General features: G+C 45.6%; 1 protein-coding gene across 4 annotated transcripts in view; it reads left to right on the top strand.

Annotated features, from left to right (window-relative positions):
* Positions 1-16,836, top strand: part of TTF2 (transcription termination factor 2) — a 39,244-nt gene that overhangs the window by 10,526 nt on the left and 11,882 nt on the right. For 2 of the 4 annotated variants that reach the window (XM_032420706.1, XM_032420729.1), the window contains exons 4-15: positions 1,788-1,854; positions 2,708-3,649; positions 3,963-4,077; positions 4,428-4,610; positions 5,979-6,106; positions 7,279-7,360; positions 9,151-9,270; positions 10,491-10,641; positions 12,861-12,969; positions 15,062-15,246; positions 15,969-16,122; positions 16,406-16,497. In XM_032420706.1, the coding sequence (XP_032276597.1) occupies positions 1,788-1,854; positions 2,708-3,649; positions 3,963-4,077; positions 4,428-4,610; positions 5,979-6,106; positions 7,279-7,360; positions 9,151-9,270; positions 10,491-10,641; positions 12,861-12,969; positions 15,062-15,246; positions 15,969-16,122; positions 16,406-16,497 (2,328 nt within the window). The remainder of the gene's footprint in view (positions 1-1,787; positions 1,855-2,707; positions 3,650-3,962; positions 4,078-4,427; positions 4,611-5,978; positions 6,107-7,278; positions 7,361-9,150; positions 9,271-10,490; positions 10,642-12,860; positions 12,970-15,061; positions 15,247-15,968; positions 16,123-16,405; positions 16,498-16,836) is intronic. The other 2 variants (XM_032420724.1, XM_032420716.1) reach the window with 2 other exon arrangements.

Here is a 16,836-nt window from a genome sequence, read left to right as displayed (position 1 = left end):
CCCTTTATATGTTCTTCTAGAAAAATTTTGAAGACATTAAAAAAAAAAGCAAGGTATTTAGTAGTATGGATACTATGCTATCTGTTGGTGTGGAAAAGGAAATTAAGATTCATATATTTATATTGATCTGAATATACATTTAAAAATCTCTGGGAAGGTAAACAGAAAGCTAATAGGAATGGTTACTTGGAAGGGATGGGAACTGGGCATATAGGGTACCGTGAGGGGGTCCTTTTCATGGCCATTTTATACTTTTTGGTTGAGTTTATTACCTAGTTAAACAATTAAGTAAAATGATATTTGAAAGCTCTTCTTTGACTGACTATTCAATGTGTTTGAGGAATCATTTTGGGTAAGGAAAAAATCAGCTCACTCTATTTAATTCTGTGATACTGAACAATTATGCACAAAAGGCAAGGCATACTTGGGAATAAAGAGATCACATATGGTTATAGCCTTCCGGTTGCTGAAAATGTAGTCGGGCAGACAGGCAGATATGAGTGTAATACAACTAAATACAACAGAAATAGAGAAATAATACAGTGGATGAACAGGGAAGGGAATGGGGGAAAGACCTTGCAAAGGAGGTATGGCTCGAACTGGACGTTGAGGGACCTGTAGGACTTTTGACAACTGGTGATGGGGGAAGTGGTGGGCAAACAGGGATAAAGAGGACATCCTTTGGATGGAGGGAGAATCACATGCAAAATCTGGGACGCCAGAGCGCATGCGAGGTTTTGTTTGCTAATGGAGCAGCATAGCCATTTCTGTGTAGTGGGTGTGTAGGCTGTGTTTACTGGTGCAGGGACAGTCTTGTATTGGGATGTATGTCTGATATAATCTTTTTTTTTTTTAAATGGGAAATTGCAAATATAGACAAGTAGACAAGATGGAATAATGCAGCATAGAACTTCAACAGTTACCAGCTCATGCCAATCTGGTTCTGTGTATACTCTACCCACTGTAGTCCCCAGCTCCTGCCATATTTTGGAACAGATCCCAGATAACATCATTTCTTCTGTAAATGTTTCAGTGTATGGCTCTAAGAGATAGGGATTCTCTGTCTTTTGAACCAGTTGGAGTGCAGATTTCCAGGAGCTTCATAGATGTCATAAATAGTTTATTTTTAATAATTTTCTGTTTATTTGTTTAAATCAATAAATAAGGTTCACAGTTGCAATTGACTGATAATGTCTTTGAAGTCTCTGGAGTTCTCTCTCCATTTTCTTCCCCCCTTGTAATTTATTTTTTGAAGGAAGGCAGTTGTTTGTCATGGAGCATTTCTCACTGTCAAGATTTACAGATCACATCCCCGTGGCCGAGCTCTGTGTGTTCCTGTTGTTTGTATTTTCTGTAAATTGGCAATTTAATCTGGGGGTTTGACCTGAACCGGGTTAGTTTTTGTTTGTTTTGGTTTGGCTTAGTTCTGTTTTGTTTTACCATATAGGTTGTTTCATGGTTTCCCATCAGGGATACCTAATGTCTGGTTATCTCTCCTTTTCTGATTTTAGCAGCCACTGCTGATCATGTTTCTATTTTAGTCATTCTTTACAGAGTAAAAAGAATAAACCTGTGTACATCTTGGTTTCCACGACTCCTCTTTTCTTTCATTTCTTAGCCCTTATACATACCCCGTGCAGTAGAGAATTTTTAAATGTAAATGTAGGAGTAACTGGTTTCAAGTGACCTTCCAAAACATTGCAAGATGTTTTTTGGTTGAAAAAGAAATTTATCTCGTTGTGATGGATTTCCACAGCCTTGATTGTTTGTGTTTTATACTTCATTAGATTGTTCTTCCAGTGCATTAGAAGTAAGGCGGCGGGGAAGCAATGGTGCGGAAGTATCCCATGGCAGGTAGGAGTTATTCCTGTCTTCAAACCTGCTCTGCTAAGACTGTTTAATCTGTGGTGTTGCCCGAAAAGACCTTGAAGTCCAGTATAAACTGGTTGGTCTTCATCATACTGTCTCTGAAAGATAGTTCTTTTCTTTAAGCAACGTGGACCCTATCAGGTCTTCTAATTCAAAGGACTATTTGGTTACAGTGGAGATTTAATTATTTGCCTCCTATGTCACTTAAATATTTTTCAAGGTCTTAAATGTGGTCACTGTTCTGTTTAGGAAAAAATTTGGATTTATTTGACTGACTTCAGCATCTTTTTATAGACTGGTTATCTCCTTGATGTTGGTATAAGCAGGGTGTCATTTGTAAGCTCCTAGACCGTGAGAGACTGATAGATGCCCAGCGCATGAGGGGCTCGGCCCAGGGAAGCAGCAAGACTTCCATTGGTTGAGGTGTAGCTCAGACTTATGACTCTGGATTCCTACAGTGAAACCGCCCTAAAGCCAAACTGAAAGCAAGCATAAGACACTGTATACGTTTGGGGATAAATTCATCTCGAGAGAGTAATTTTTTGTGAAAGGTATACATTGTGGCTGTTACAACTGCAAAAGCACTTGATTTGGTCACTACTTGTCCTTGAGGCCTGGGAAATCAGTAGTCACGGACAGAGAAGGAACCAAGCATTGAAAGTACTGTTCAGAAACTAATACTTTGTGTTAGGTACCTAGTCTTTCCTAGAGGCAGAAACGGTCCCAGGAATGTTCAGAAATACTGGACTACTGTTTCCATTTCCTCTGAAAAAAGGGCATTCTAGATATGATGTTCGCATTAATGTTTTATATTGAGCTTATTTTCTTTGTCTTTTAGGAGCCTCGTTCCAAAGAACATTCTGTAACCAACAAGTCTCAGCATGCCTCTGAGCCTCTTCATTATCTTTCCACCCAGCAGAGAAACCCATTCAAGGTCCTGGACAAGAATCAAGAACCGTCTCTCTGGAAACAGTTCACCAAAGGCGAAGCTGGGGATAAGATGAATGATAAGAAGCAAAAGGAAAAGGTAGATGTGCTCTTGGATCAAAAGAAGGAATGGAAGCCTGAATCCAACTGCTGGACGAAGCAAGATCTCTCATCTGGCCTGGAGGTAAAGAAAAAACAACCTGCACCTCAAGAGCAGCTGCGAGGGGAGAAGACAGAGTTTCAGCATGCAGCAAGGGAGAATGAAGGGATGCACATAAGAAACCTTTCTGAGGTTAAATCCAAGCAGTGCCATGGTGAAGAGCTGAGGAAACCATCTGGGTCTCTTCAGGAGAAATCACACGTTGAGAGTCATCCTGTCCAAAAAAAATCAGAGCCTCTGAGGGAAAAGGAAACCAAGCCTTTGCCTGGAATTATTCACAGTCAGAACCCAATAAGCAAGCCCGAGAAAGGGGAACACGTCAGCAAAGAGCACCCCAAGAGCCGGGAGGCTAGAGAAACAAAGGCAAGGGACGAGCCAGGCTCGCAGACCCCCCGACAGTCAGAGCCTGGGGATGGGCCTGCGCCACCGGCCACAGGGCGCTCCCTGGGACAGAGGCCGGAAGTGGCCTCCAGCCGTGGCGACCGTGACGAGAATAATGCCGTTTTCACTTCCTCTGAGCCTGCCTTGCTCTTTGACTCGACTCCGGACTCACACAAGGAGGAGAACCTCCCGTTCCCTGGTCAGAGTGTGCAGAGAAAACCATCTCCTGCCTCGGGTGTTTCCAGGAAGGTGGAGCCTTCAGACCCAGCAGCCCAACGTGTGTACCTCACAACACAACTGAAGCAAAAGAAGGTAACTACTGACCTACCATGTGCTTTGTTTTTAAGGTCAGAGCATTGCTTGCTGGGGTCCACGAGCAAGTCAGACATGTCAACGTGAGAAAGGTTTTGTGGGTGAATATTTAGGTTCTGTCTTTTCCTGGGTTTATATTTTCAGGGTTAGTCAATCTGTCGGGTTTAAAACAAAACCAAACCAAACACTGGTTTTCACACATACACTTAAAGGATGCTGATTTCAGAGTTTTCACATTTTAGGCTACTTTAATCTGAAACTGTCTTTCTAACAACTTGAGGCGGGAGGTCATCTTACAGGATCTGTTTTTCAGAGCACACTGGGATCGGTGAACATCCAGGCTCTTCCAGACAAGGGTCAGAAGTTGCTCCAGCAAATTCAAGAGTTGGAGGAAGCCCTTGGTGCTCTTGCCCTCACCGCAGAGCCAGGTAAAATGGGTTACGCCCCAGAACTCGGGGTTTGCAGGAATTTTAAAAGAGACATTTGAGAAGCCCTTTCAATAAAGAATATGTTGACCCATTCACCTTTCCCTCTGATTCTCTACTTCTGAGCTTTTCAAAATTACACTTGTGATTTATAAAAACTTCCTTCATTTCCTGTGGACTCAACTCTTTCCCATCGTTTAAGAACTTTTCAGTGCTGTGCTCTTGAGGTCTTCCCCAGCTCGTTGGAGTGGTAGTGATCCCACCCTCTTTTGACCTCCTCTCACACATATAATTCCTTTGCTTTCCTGAACTGTAGCCTGTTCTTTCCTGGTTTTTTTGTTTTTTCTGAGCAGACACTAATGAGAAGAGTAACACTCCAGTACCGCAACAGAGAAACTCCACCAAAAGTACCACTGAGCCCCCTCACTTGGTGCCTCCCCGACCCCTGCAGGGCCAGGGTCTCCAGCCTCTGGGTTCTCAAGGACTGAAGGCTGCCTGCCCGGTAGCTGCTGGGGGATCCAGTTGGTGCTATGGAGGTAAGATCCAGGGGCCTGGCCCTGGGGTGAATAGCTACCCCTACAAGTTAAAGGCTGCCGAGGAGATGTCTCTGTGCCCACGTGAAGGGAGAGGCCCTTCTGGAGTTGTCAGCTGCCTGTATGATACAGGTTGTGATGCTCAGCTGAGCTTTGCACGGCGTTTAGATTTCTGTGCCTGCCTTGCTCACCGGCCGTAATCAGTCAACCCAGTGGCCGGCACATGGGAATCCTCTCGTAAATGTTTGTGAATGAAAACTTAAACTTACACCACGATGAGGTAGGCAGACCAGCAGGCACATTTGCACCCCATGTGTTAAGGCAGAGCAGAGAAGTGACGGAAGTCAAGCTGATGACCAAAGACCCACCGAGAGCAGTGACACCCTATTTAAATGAGTTTCCGTCCTGAACTTTCCAGAAAACTGTGGTTCAGAAGTAACTGCAAATAAAGATCATATGTCCTAGGATGGGTTGGTTTGCTGATCAGGAGACGGGACCCGAGCTCACTGGTCTGGTTGGCTGGCGGTGACTGGAAAAACTAAGGCCAGTTTTCTCCCAGCTGAGGAGCACCAGAGAACTGGAACGGGAAAAGGAAAGAAGCAAGGAAACAGAAAAAGGAAGGAAAGGGAGAAAGTGGAAGAGTGATAGTTAACAGGGGGTCAGAAATAGATTCGGTGCCAGATGCAGCTGAGGCCAGCCTAAAAAGGAACAGAAAATGCGCTTGTTTCAGGGCGCCTGGGTGGCTCAGTTGGTTAAGCATCGGACTCTTGATTTCAGCTCAGGTCATGATCTCAGGGTCATGAGATCAAGACCTGCGTTGGGCTCTGTGCTCAGTGGGGAGTCTGCTTGTCCCTCTCCCTCTGCTCCCCCCCGCTTTGCACACTCGCACATACGTGCATGCTCGCTCTCTCAAAATCCTGGCACAGTGCGGTCAGCGTGTGAGGTGCACATCAGGGGCTGTCTCCCTGCCTACCTAAACATCCACGGATTTAACCTAGCCCAGCCTTCCCTGTTGCTGGCTTCCCTTCTTTGCACCCAGCTCCAAGGATCTTTTCTTCCTAAAATAATGATGGCATTACCTTTTCCTCTGCCCCCTCTTTGAAACTGGAGGAAAAAAAAAGGCCTACCAAAAATACTACAAGTTCTCTTTTTATTACACTTTCTGTTACTTTGCCCTTTATTATGGTAAGTGTGTGGTTAAACAAACAAACAGGAAATGGGGCTAGAGGAGCTTGGGAGGCAGGAAAATCGAGGGGCGAGAATTTGTAGTCCGCGCAGATCGGTTACCTGGCAAATCGTGAATTGCCGGTTTGCAGCGTTAGCCAGGGCGGAGCACTTGTGACCCTTTAGATACCACCTGTCTGTACGCAGGTCCTACGAAACAGGACGGCCCCCATGCCATGTGGGAAATCATAAGTAAAGCCATTGATGAGCTGCACGCGTCCCTTGAGTCTCGGCCCGGTGAGACAGCCGTGGCAGAGGATCCAGCTGGGCTGAAGGTGAGCCAGGGGAGGCTCGTGGTGCAGACTGTGCTCTAAGAGTGTCCCTGCACCATGGACCGGGAAACCCTGGGGGGCTGCCCTCCTGATGGATCTTTCCTACAGATAATGCTTTCGTGGCTTCCCTTCTAGTATTTTCTCCTCCTGTTTAGCTCTGAGAAGAAAGTACAAAACCCACTTTTTTTCTTAAAGCCACAAAATTCTGTGGGTCGATAGCAATAGAAGACCCATTTATTGAGCTTCGGTAGGTGCCACAAGGATGCAAAGGACTTACTGCTCTTAACTAGTTGGGGGGAAGTGCATCTACAATATATATGAAACAACTAGAAAATGACACGAAAACAAAGGTAAAATGTGCACTGTAACGGACCACAGACGGTATACAACGTACAAAAGGAATTCAAAATAAGGGAAGAGTCACCGTAGGTAAAGAATTCTTCGTTGCCTGCCTACCCTGTGCCTTCACGAAGTTGCAAGCCCGAGGAGTAGAGAGGGTAAAGCCAAACACTGCGGTCAGAGAGAAGAGGCCACAAGCAGGACTAGCCAGTGAAGATGGGGAGCAGGTGACATCCCTGAGCGGGGCCCTCCCTTGCAGTACAACCTGGCACAGGGAAGCAGCTCAGATAGCCTCGCTCAGGAGATGGGATGACATCCCATAGAATCGTGAGCCAGGTGTTTTCTGAAGATTGTTTTTGTCACGGGGTACAAGATGAGTAAGAAAAGACTGGAAGGGGGTGTCCGCCAAATTTATGACTCACGGTGCAGATGGGGACATTGCCTACAGAGAGGAGAGTCGAATTTAAGAGAGAATGAGGAAGAACCATCGGAATGGTTCATCAGTGAAAGGAAGGGGGCCGGTCGGAGGTCTTGGTTGCAAGCAGTAGAAACTGCCTGGCTGATTAAAGCAGACAGAACGAGACTCTCACTTGAGGGACGCTCTTGATAGACGTGCTGGCCAGTAGGGGCAGGTCTGTCCCGGGCAGGACGTGCGGTCACCCTGGGTGAGAGGTGGAGTCAAGGACCTCTGAGGTGCAGTGAGCAGCCCCATGACAGCTGGAATATTGGGAGGATCGCTTACAGAAAAGAGGAGAGGAGAGCGTGGAGTCCGTGTAGTCAGGATCCAGCCCCTCCTGAGGAATTTATATTCAGCTTTTGGTTCTTCCCTTTGTCAGCTCCCTTTGCTACTGCACCAGAAGCAGGCGTTGGCCTGGTTGCTATGGAGGGAAAGTCAGAAGCCACACGGAGGAATTCTGGGTGAGTCTGGTGTTATGTTAAGAGCCAACATGCGTGTTGTTTCATTTGATCCTGTCAACAGCTCTGGGATGGGCATTCTGCTGCCCCCCTTTTACAGATGAAGAAACGGAGGTGCAGGATGGTAAAGCAACATAGTCAAGAGTATATAGCTGTAGGATCGGTCAGGTCGTGGCTGCACGTGGTAGAAGCTGACTATGGCTAATTAAGCAGAGGGAGAGTTCATTCTCTGGTGGCACAGAGAGTTTCTGGGAGGGGTGGAGAGCCAGGCTGGAGGCCAGACGTCTAGGAGCATGGCCAAAGTCAAGTAAGAACCTGAGTGTCTTGTGGGAACTGTCATGGCTGCTTTGCTCCATCAGACTCTAAAGGAAAGTGTTGCCACCCCAAAGTCAGAGACTCCTGTCTCCACCCCTTCCTGCTTCCTGAAATCCTGAAAAAGGATTTCACAGGGAGCCTCTTTTCTCAAGTTGCTTGCATCTGAATTGAACTCTTGTGTGAGTACGTGTGTTCTCCAGAGCCAAGGCACACTGCCGGGGCCTTAGGTGCAGGGGACCCTAGAAAGCCAGTTTTCTGTGTTCTGCTTTGGAGACTCATCGAACTAAAATTTTCCAAGGTGCTCAGCTTCTAGAAAACATGACAGATGGCCACAAGGGCTAGTGAGTGGCTGTGACGGGGCTCCCCAGGACCACCTCCAGGATCTATGATTTGCGAGGAGGATGCACAGCATATAGTTGTACTCATGGCTAGGATTTATTACAAAATAAAAAAATAAAATTATTCTGATGTGTTGTAAGTTGAAATCTGCAAAGGGAAAAGGTCCACGGGACAAAGTTCAGGGGACACCAGGTGGAAGCTTCCAGAGGCCTTTCGCAGTGAAGTCACACATGTAAGATGTTGCCAAGCAGGGGAGTTTGGGCCCCAGGTGTTTACTGGGAGCTGGTCACACTGGTGGCTTCAGACCTGGTCGGTCCTGAAGTGCCAGGCTTCCAAAAGGAAAGCAGATGTTCAGCATAAACCATAGTGTTTGTGCACACAGTGTAGGCACAGTGAGCCCCTCTTAGAAGTTCTGAAAGTGGTGGGAACCCTGCTTGAATTGGAGTTCCCAGATGCCAGCCCAGGGCCAACCCTGTCAGCAGGCCTTCCCGAGGATGGTGGTGAGGACTGCTGTGATAACTCCTTACCTGCACAGTCGCGGGGCCAGAATTTGAACCTGAACCCATGCTGTGACATTTTACTTCTGCTTATGTCAGAATGATTATTTAAACTGTTACAGTGAGGATGAGAATATTTTATAGGGTACAAATAGGAAATTCAGTGAGGGAAGTTCAGTGATCGGCACAATGACAGTACCTTAGAAATGTTAGTTTATGCCCCTCTTTGATGAATAAGTTAAGGGAATGGGGGACTGTTTTGAATTAACTCCATCTACTGGATCTTTCTGCTTTGGGGGAGTGAAAAGTTAAAAAACTGGGCAGTATCACCAAACTGAGACAGATACCAGGGAATGCATTAGATAAGTAACAATACAACGTGAACACTAGAGCAAGGTCTAAATAATAAGCTTTAAGTTTTGCAAAAGTCACAGTAAATGTCTTTGATCTAGAAAATGAGGAGCAGGGGCTAGGGTTCCTCTTCGTACACAGAGTCGAGGATTTGTTAGGGTCAGAAAGAATAGTGCCTAGACCAGCAGCAGTAAGTAAGGGCCAAGGTCTGCCAGTGGTTTCTTCTCTTGAAATGGAGGTGATTCTTTGCCCTAAGTGATAAACTCTCTGACTTTGGTTTTCCTTTTCCAGCGGATGATATGGGATTAGGGAAAACCCTGACAATGATTGCGCTCATCCTGACCCAGAAGAATCGAGAGAAGAACAAACAAGAGGACAAAAACACGGCATTGACTTGGCTTTCCAGAGATGGTATACAAATGCCTTTATAACCTCTTATTTCCTGAATTGTGTGAGCCGGCAGAGAGTGGATGTGTTTCAGCTATGAGAGAATACTTCTGGTCATATGTCATTAATTTATGAGAAAACCAGTGTTAGATAATAAAATTAAAAAATTAAAAATTAAAAACAAACAAACAAAAAAAACCAGTGTTAGACTCTGTCCTGTGGCATCATTTCTGATGCTGAATCTGCTCATTACCAGTGATTGTTTCCCCTTTTGCTATAAACTTGGCCTGACCTGTGATTAGAAAAAAGTGTATAGAGAAAGCCAAGGCTCTGGAATGGCTGTAATGAAGATTTTTGTTAACACTGAGGACACAGGTACACGGTTGGGCCAAATTAGTTAATATATAATTTTTTTAAGGAAGGTCTGTCACAACCTCTTGATTTTAGCCACCATAGCGGAAGCTGTTTCCAAGTTTTCTGAAATTCCGTAAGTTTCCCAATTCTAGACAAGTTCTGTCTCACCACAACCTCTGTTGTTAGGATAAAATAACTGTCCAAGTACTTTAAAGGTCCTACATGGAACGTGTCGGCAACCCCACATCCCACGTGAGTTGCCAGGTACGCAAGGACAGGACTCGGTTGGTAGGCCAGGTGCAGATCTGGCTGTCCGCCCTCCAGGCCTCTCCCGAGCCCGGTGGCAGCTGGGTCCTGTGCCTCTGGGTGCAGTAGTGACATGCTGCGTGCATAGCAAAGAGATGGGGGAGGGGGAGCAGTGGTACAAATACTCCGTCACTAACCGGCTCCCACGTAGTTTTTGCCTGTCTTAGCGGTTTTGTACTTATATTGTAATGTGGATGTAATTAAGTTATGCTTTTCAGAAAAAAGTAATACTACTCCCCTGTAACAAATCAACTCAGGACGAGGTAGGAAATGATCCCGCTTCTACCTTTTGACCACTGTGGAAGCACATTGGTTTTTTTAGACTGAGGCCCCATATTGCGCCCTTTCCCTCTTTAGCCACTCTCTGTCTGACCTTTGTACAGGGGAAAATAAAAAAGTGTTTTGAGTTAAAAGACCACCCCTCTCATTTCCCATTCTATTCTATGCTGTGTGTGGAAATAAGAGCGGCAGTTTGTTAAAAAATGTGATTGAAGGAATAAAAGTCAAGAAGAAGGGGAGGTACCTTTAAGGAGTTAAAGACTACTTAATGAGAGCCATGAGGTGTTGATTTTTTTCCCCTCAAGACTCCTGTGAGTTCACTTCCCATGGAACGCTGATCATCTGTCCTGCCTCCCTGATTCATCACTGGAAAAACGAGGTGATGAAACGTGTGAGCCACAACACGCTAAGAGTCTATCTCTATCATGGGCCCAATCGGGATCAGCGTGCAAAAGCGTAAGTGCAGAAATACGGCAGTTGGTGAGAGCCCTCAGCCTCTTGGCTTGAGTGGCCATATTGGCCTTCCCTGTTCTCCCTGAGCTCTCGCCGTAGTCAGGACTAATGATAACGTGTGAAGACCGAAGGCACTGTCGTCACCCAGCATCCTTCACCTGTGCTAAGAGATGCATCTTTGAAGACAATGGTGTTCTTTTGTTGTATCCTTGTCACCATCCTCAACAAGAGCTGCTGTGTGAGGTAGCCTCAGATGCCCGAGCTGTCGGCCAGGGAGCCCTGGCACGTGACGGTCTGCCACGGTTATTTCATTCTTGTTGAATTTCTGTTTCCAATTTCATGTTCTTTTTCCGTTCGTGTGAATGCAACCAGCCTAGTCTTACAGAGCATCTTGGTAGAATATTAATGGTTAGTTGGTATAGACTGGCTCTGTTTTTCATATAGGAACCATCTAAGAAGTTTTCTTTTTTTCTTTTTTTTTTTTAAGATTTTATTTATTTATTTGACAGAGAGACACAGCGAGAGAGGGAACACAAGCAGGGGGAGCGGGAGGGGGAGAAGCAGGCTTCCTGCTGAGCAGAGAGCCCGATGCGGGACTCGATCCCAGGACTCAGGGATCATGACCTGAGCCAAAGGCGGATGCTTAACGACTGAGCCACCCAGGTGCCCCTCTAAGAAGTTTTTGATTCAAGAGTTTAGGATTAGACCTAGTTGAATTCCTGAAGGGGTAGGATCAGGAAGGTGGAAGGAAAATGTTTTCCCAGATGGTAATTTTAGTCCTAGTCTTTGCCTTTTGGTTTTAAAGGATTTTTTTGGTTTTTAAGATTTTATTTTTATGTAATCTCTATACCCAACGTAGGGCTCGAACTTCCAACCACAAGATCGAGGGTCACATGCTCCACTGACCGAGCCAGCCGGGCGCCCCTAAAGGAATTGTTTTTTGTTCCTAATTGTGATGTGATGGTCTGGGTTGAATACTTGCTGATCTAGTCAAGAAGACAGTTGTTTCTGCTTCTAAATAATCCCCCAACCTGTCATATTAGATATTTCATCTCCTAAAGAACAGAGCAGTAGTCTTTCAGGCGTGAGTTGCGAAATCGGGGGCCCTCAGTCTTACACCCACTCTCACGAGTGAGGGTCGCTTTAGCAGACTGAAGGTATCAGGGCATCAGGGACAGGCCTGCGTGCCTTCTCCAGCAGAGTACTGTCAGTGGCTGGCCTTTGTTCTAGATAGTTTTTTTAAAGATTTTATTTATTTATTTATTTGAGAGAGCGAGAACGAGCGGGGGGAGGGGCAAAAGGAGAGGGGGAGGCAGACTCCCCGCTGAGCAGGGAGCCCAACTCAGGGCTCGATCCCAGGCCCCTGAGATCATGACCCGAGCCGAAGGCAGACGCTTGACCGACTGAGCCACCCGGATGCCCCTGTTCTAGATAGTTATTAGAAATAAATTGCACCTTACTTGATTGGCACTTCAGTCATACCTGGTTTGGTATTCAGAATAAACTAGTTGACTGATCGGAATCATTCTTAATCCTTCTTCTCTATATGATGCTAAGTCAACATGTAGACGGTGCTCCTTCTGAATTAGGCATATCATTTTTATCAAAAAAGTATTTCTGGACATTCTCCCAGATGCACAGTATTAAGTTTTGTTGGAAAAAAATTTGTGCTTTTTGTTAAGAATCTTTACACGTAAAGGAGTATAGGCAAGGTAAACTCAAAGCGTAGAGAGTGTATTTTTTTTACCCAAATGTCAAGGCTGGATTAATGGGTTTTCAGAAATCCGTTATAGAATGATAAGGCGAAAGATCAGATCTAGATGAACATGCTTTGAGGGCTTCTTACTTCTCTGAGACTTCAGCATCAATCTAGCTCTCAAATCATCATTAAATGTTAACTCCCAGCCCTACCCTACTTCTGTCGTTGCCAGATCCTATCCAGCTTTATATGGCTCCAGCCAGAGATTTTTCTCTCTGACTCATGGGATGGGAACAGGGAGGCCGTTTAGCTATAGTAAGCAGACTATAAAAATGATGAGATGTAAGGCAAGTGAGTAAAATTTCCCTCTCCCAAACCATGTTTGTGTGGATTAAGGACACGAATTAATGAATTCTGCCAACTGTCCCTCCAGCGCAGGCATTTTTATAAAGGGATCACCTCCAGCTCTCCTGTCAGTCATGGAGGGATTGTTTACTGTTTGCCTTGTGTCCTGTCGGTGCAGCCTCTCTACCTATGACGTCGTGATCACTACCTATAACCTTCTGGCCAAGGAGATTCCCACACAGAAAGAAGAGGGGGTGGTCCCCGGTGCAAACCCCGGTGTGGGGAAGGTGAGTCTGCGAACCGCACCTCATAGTCTACCCGAGTCTTTCTACCGCATCACACACAGCAGAGGTGCCTTCCTGTGAGGTCAGGAATGGCCCAAACGTTCCACCTGTGGAAACGGAAGGTTCGTTCCCCTCTTCCTTCCCTTTTATTCTAGACAGACTTCGTCGGGAATAAAGGATGAGGTTTGGCACAGTATTCAGTTGTTGTGTAGAACGAATGTTAGGGACAGTGCAGTAGTAGTGGTGCTCGTCACGGGACTGTGGGAAGCCCCACCTGTTGCAGTGTTTACCTTAGAGTCTTCCGGGTGTACCCTTAGGATATTTTTCATATTTAATGAGAAGACTAGTGCTTTAGTACAAGTATTTTTGTATTTAAGCCTATGATTGCCTGCCTCTCTTCCGCCTCCCAGGGAAAAGAGGTTGCAAACAGTAGGCCAACAAAGGGGCTCGAGGCTAAACGCTAACCAGGTGAAAACTGGGTGTTTGCTAGGGCGTCCGGGGTCGTCTCAGTTACTCAGTGTAAGGCTTTATTGCCTAGTTACTGTGGGGCGTTTTTCTCCTGAAAATACAGTGCCGTTCCCAGAACGGATCTTCTGCATGTTCTCATTTTTCGTCCGATCTCCGTATTTGGGGAAATCTCTAGAATGCTTCTCCGGTCAGACCAACCTGACTTCTTGTTGATAATGAACTGTTCAGATTCCTCAGTGGTTCCTCATTGCTTTCAGGATAAAACCGTAGTTCCTTTCCATGAGGTCTGAGGCTTTTTATGACCTTGCCCTGCTTGCGCGTGTCTCGTCCCCTACGCCCCAGCCCTCCCTGTGGCAGTGCATGGCAGTACCAGGGGACGTGTACCTGCCCTGCTCTGTCATGCTGCTGTGCCTTTGCATTCTCTCCGAATGGAAGGCTTTGCCTCCGTGCCTTTTCCAGGTTAATTTGTTGTGTTTTTTTTCATCTGCTTCAAGAATCCTTTAATCCTTTGGTTAAATGCTCTCCTAGCACCTTGTGCTTACTCATGTCATAGCCCTCCACACACTGAGCCAATACTGAGCATCTCCTATGTGCCACCTGCTATTTCAGGTATTAGGGATACAGCAGTGAACCACACTGACTAGGGTCCTCCAGCATGTATTGGATTATCCAGTGGGACATAGTATGTAAACATCACGCTGTAATTAATTTTTCTGCTTGTTTTTCTTCCCGCTACGTCATGAGCTCCTTAAGGCTAGGAGCTGTCCTTTATGTCTGATTTCGTATCTTACGTTATAAAAGTAGACTTGCAGTAAACTTTTAGTGAATTTTTGTCAATTTAGTAAATATTTTATTGAAACGAGCGAATTTCCAAGCTCGACACCTAGTGCAGTCCTGACCCACGGCTGTTGCTCACTTTTGAGTTTTAACTTGAAAACTCAAGTTAAAAGATTTTACTCTTAAGTGTCTTTTTTTATTATAATTTTTTTATTTTTTAAGATTTTATTTATTTGACAGAGAGACACAGCGAGAGCAGGAGCACAAGCAGGGGGAGTGGGAGAGGGAGAAGCAGGCTTCCTGCCGAGCAGGGAGCCCGATGCAGGGCTCGATCCCAGGGCCCCGGGATCATGACCTGAGGCCGAAGGCAGACGCTTAACGGCCGAGCCACCCAGGTGCCCCTAAGTGTCTTTTTTTTTTTAATTAAAGATTTATTTATTTATTTGAGAGAGAGGGAGAGAGTGCTTGAGCAGGAGCAGGAGGGGCAGAGGGAGAGAGAGAATTTCAAGCAGACTCCTGATGTGGAGCTTGATCTCATAACCCTGAGATCACAACCTGAGCCGAAACCAAGAGTCGGAGGCTTAACCAACTGCACCACCCAGACGCCCCTACTCTTAAGCATCTTAAACTCAAAGATTGGGGCTCTCGAGTTGACTTGTTTCTTTCTACCCACTGAGAGTCTCCACTTTTGGTTTCTTCAGCTTCATTCTCATTTCAGTATACCTGATCTAAGCCCTCAAACTGGACAGAAAGCGTGGATTCTCAATACTTGTTCATTATTTCCCCATCTCTTCTGGAAGACATGTACATTTTCCCATACTATTGATGATGTCGCTTGGGTTTCTTCCAGGATAGTGCAAAAACGCCTTTGCTTCGAATAGTCTGGGCTCGAATCATATTGGATGAAGCTCACTGTGTGAGGAACCCGCGAGTGCAGACTTCCATGGCTGTGTGCAGGCTCCAAGCCCAGGCCCGCTGGGCTGTCACTGGAACCCCCATTCAGAACACCTTGTTGGACATGTATTCACTGCTCAAGTGAGTAGAACTCCTCAGCATTATGTAAATGCGAACCGAGTCAGTTAACCCTTCATCATTATTCCTTATCATGACAGAGCTCCAGAGTGTGCCAGATTATCTCGTGTAGCGGATGGCAAGCTTCTCGACCTTTAAAGGGTAAAAGAATTCATATTTATGAGAAGATAATCAGTTGATGGACTGGCAGCTACAGGACTGTGATTACATCCAGCCCCTATATATGGAAAAATATAGGATGGATTAAAGTGAAACAAAAGTCCTCTTTCTTCAGTCCAGTGCATGTTTTGGGCTTTTTCTATTTTAAAGCGTATGGCCTAGGGTCAGGCCTACAATTTATTTAAAGCAAACAGAAAAGAATGCTGATTTTAAAGCCCTTGCTTTTATTCAAGTAAGCCCATAAGAGGATATGGAATTTCTTTGCCGGCCTTTGAAGCTTTAGGAATAAATTCCAGCTATTGGTTATATGTCCTGTTGTGACGATACAGATATTGTTAATGGGAAAATTCACATTTTGTAATGTGGTTTTGTTATCAACTTGGATTCTTTTCATGTGTCTTGCAGAGCTTTGCTATGAAATTCACTGTTAAAAAATGAATGACGGATGTAACAGAAAAATTGGATTTGTTTCTCATCTCCTGTGTTTCCTTGGACCCTTATTTACTCCTTGAACCATTCTCCAATTCTTCTTTCCTACTCTCTGTCTTCTTCCTCAACAAAAAAAGATTTCTCCGTTGTTCTCCATTCGATGATTTCCGACTGTGGAAGAGCCAGGTTGACAATGGTTCAAAGAAAGGAGGAGAACGGTTAAGTATTTTAACCAAGAGCCTTTTGCTGAGGAGAACAAAAGACCAGCTGGACTCCACAGGCCAGCCCTTGGTAATCTCGTTTATACTTGTCCCTGGGGGAGGCCAGGGAAGGAGGCTGACATGTCCTCAGTTTGGCTTGAATAGGCATCTGCTTTGCTCGGGAGCCTCTGAGTGTCCTATCTCCATGTGAGGGGGCCCTAGGTGGCCATGTGTCACAGCCATCCTGTTTTGAGGGCAGGTGGGAGAGCTGTCCAGGGCTTGACTAGGTTTCCAGTGTCCGCTGTGGAGAATGTACTCTGTAATGCCCAGGTCATTTGTCTGACTTCACCTGCTGATTTCTTCTACTCCTCCAGGTGATGCTGCCCCAGCGTAAATTTCAAGTGCACCATTTAAAGCTTTCTGAAGATGAAGAGAAGGTTTACAGTGTCCTTTTGGCAAGATCACGGTGTGTGCAGTGAGGAAGCACCTCACATTTATTGTGTGATTCCTGTCCTTGCTTGGGAGGGAGTTAAGGGTCAAGTTTCTTCAGACTACATTTATAGTGTTATTGATGACTTGGATGTCCACGTTCCTTTTTCTGTTTGTTTGGTTTGGTTTTTAAATGCCCCTTTCTCTCTCCTCACCCACTCCCTGGCGTATCTCTGTCTTGTATACACACTGAACCTGTTCTTCATTGGCTTCCTGGCGTAGAAGCCAAACAGCATGGTCGCTGTACACCAGGTGTGTCTGGTCCTGTGGGGCCATATTGGGAAAGAACATCTCTTTGACCTTTGACTTGCTACTC

Source organism: Phoca vitulina, unplaced genomic scaffold (assembly GCF_004348235.1).
Source record: "Phoca vitulina isolate PV1807 unplaced genomic scaffold, GSC_HSeal_1.0 scaffold2, whole genome shotgun sequence".
Lineage (NCBI taxonomy): Eukaryota > Metazoa > Chordata > Mammalia > Carnivora > Phocidae > Phoca > Phoca vitulina.
The sequence above is the reverse complement of the archived record's forward strand: the minus strand, read 5'-3'. Positions and strand labels throughout refer to the sequence as shown.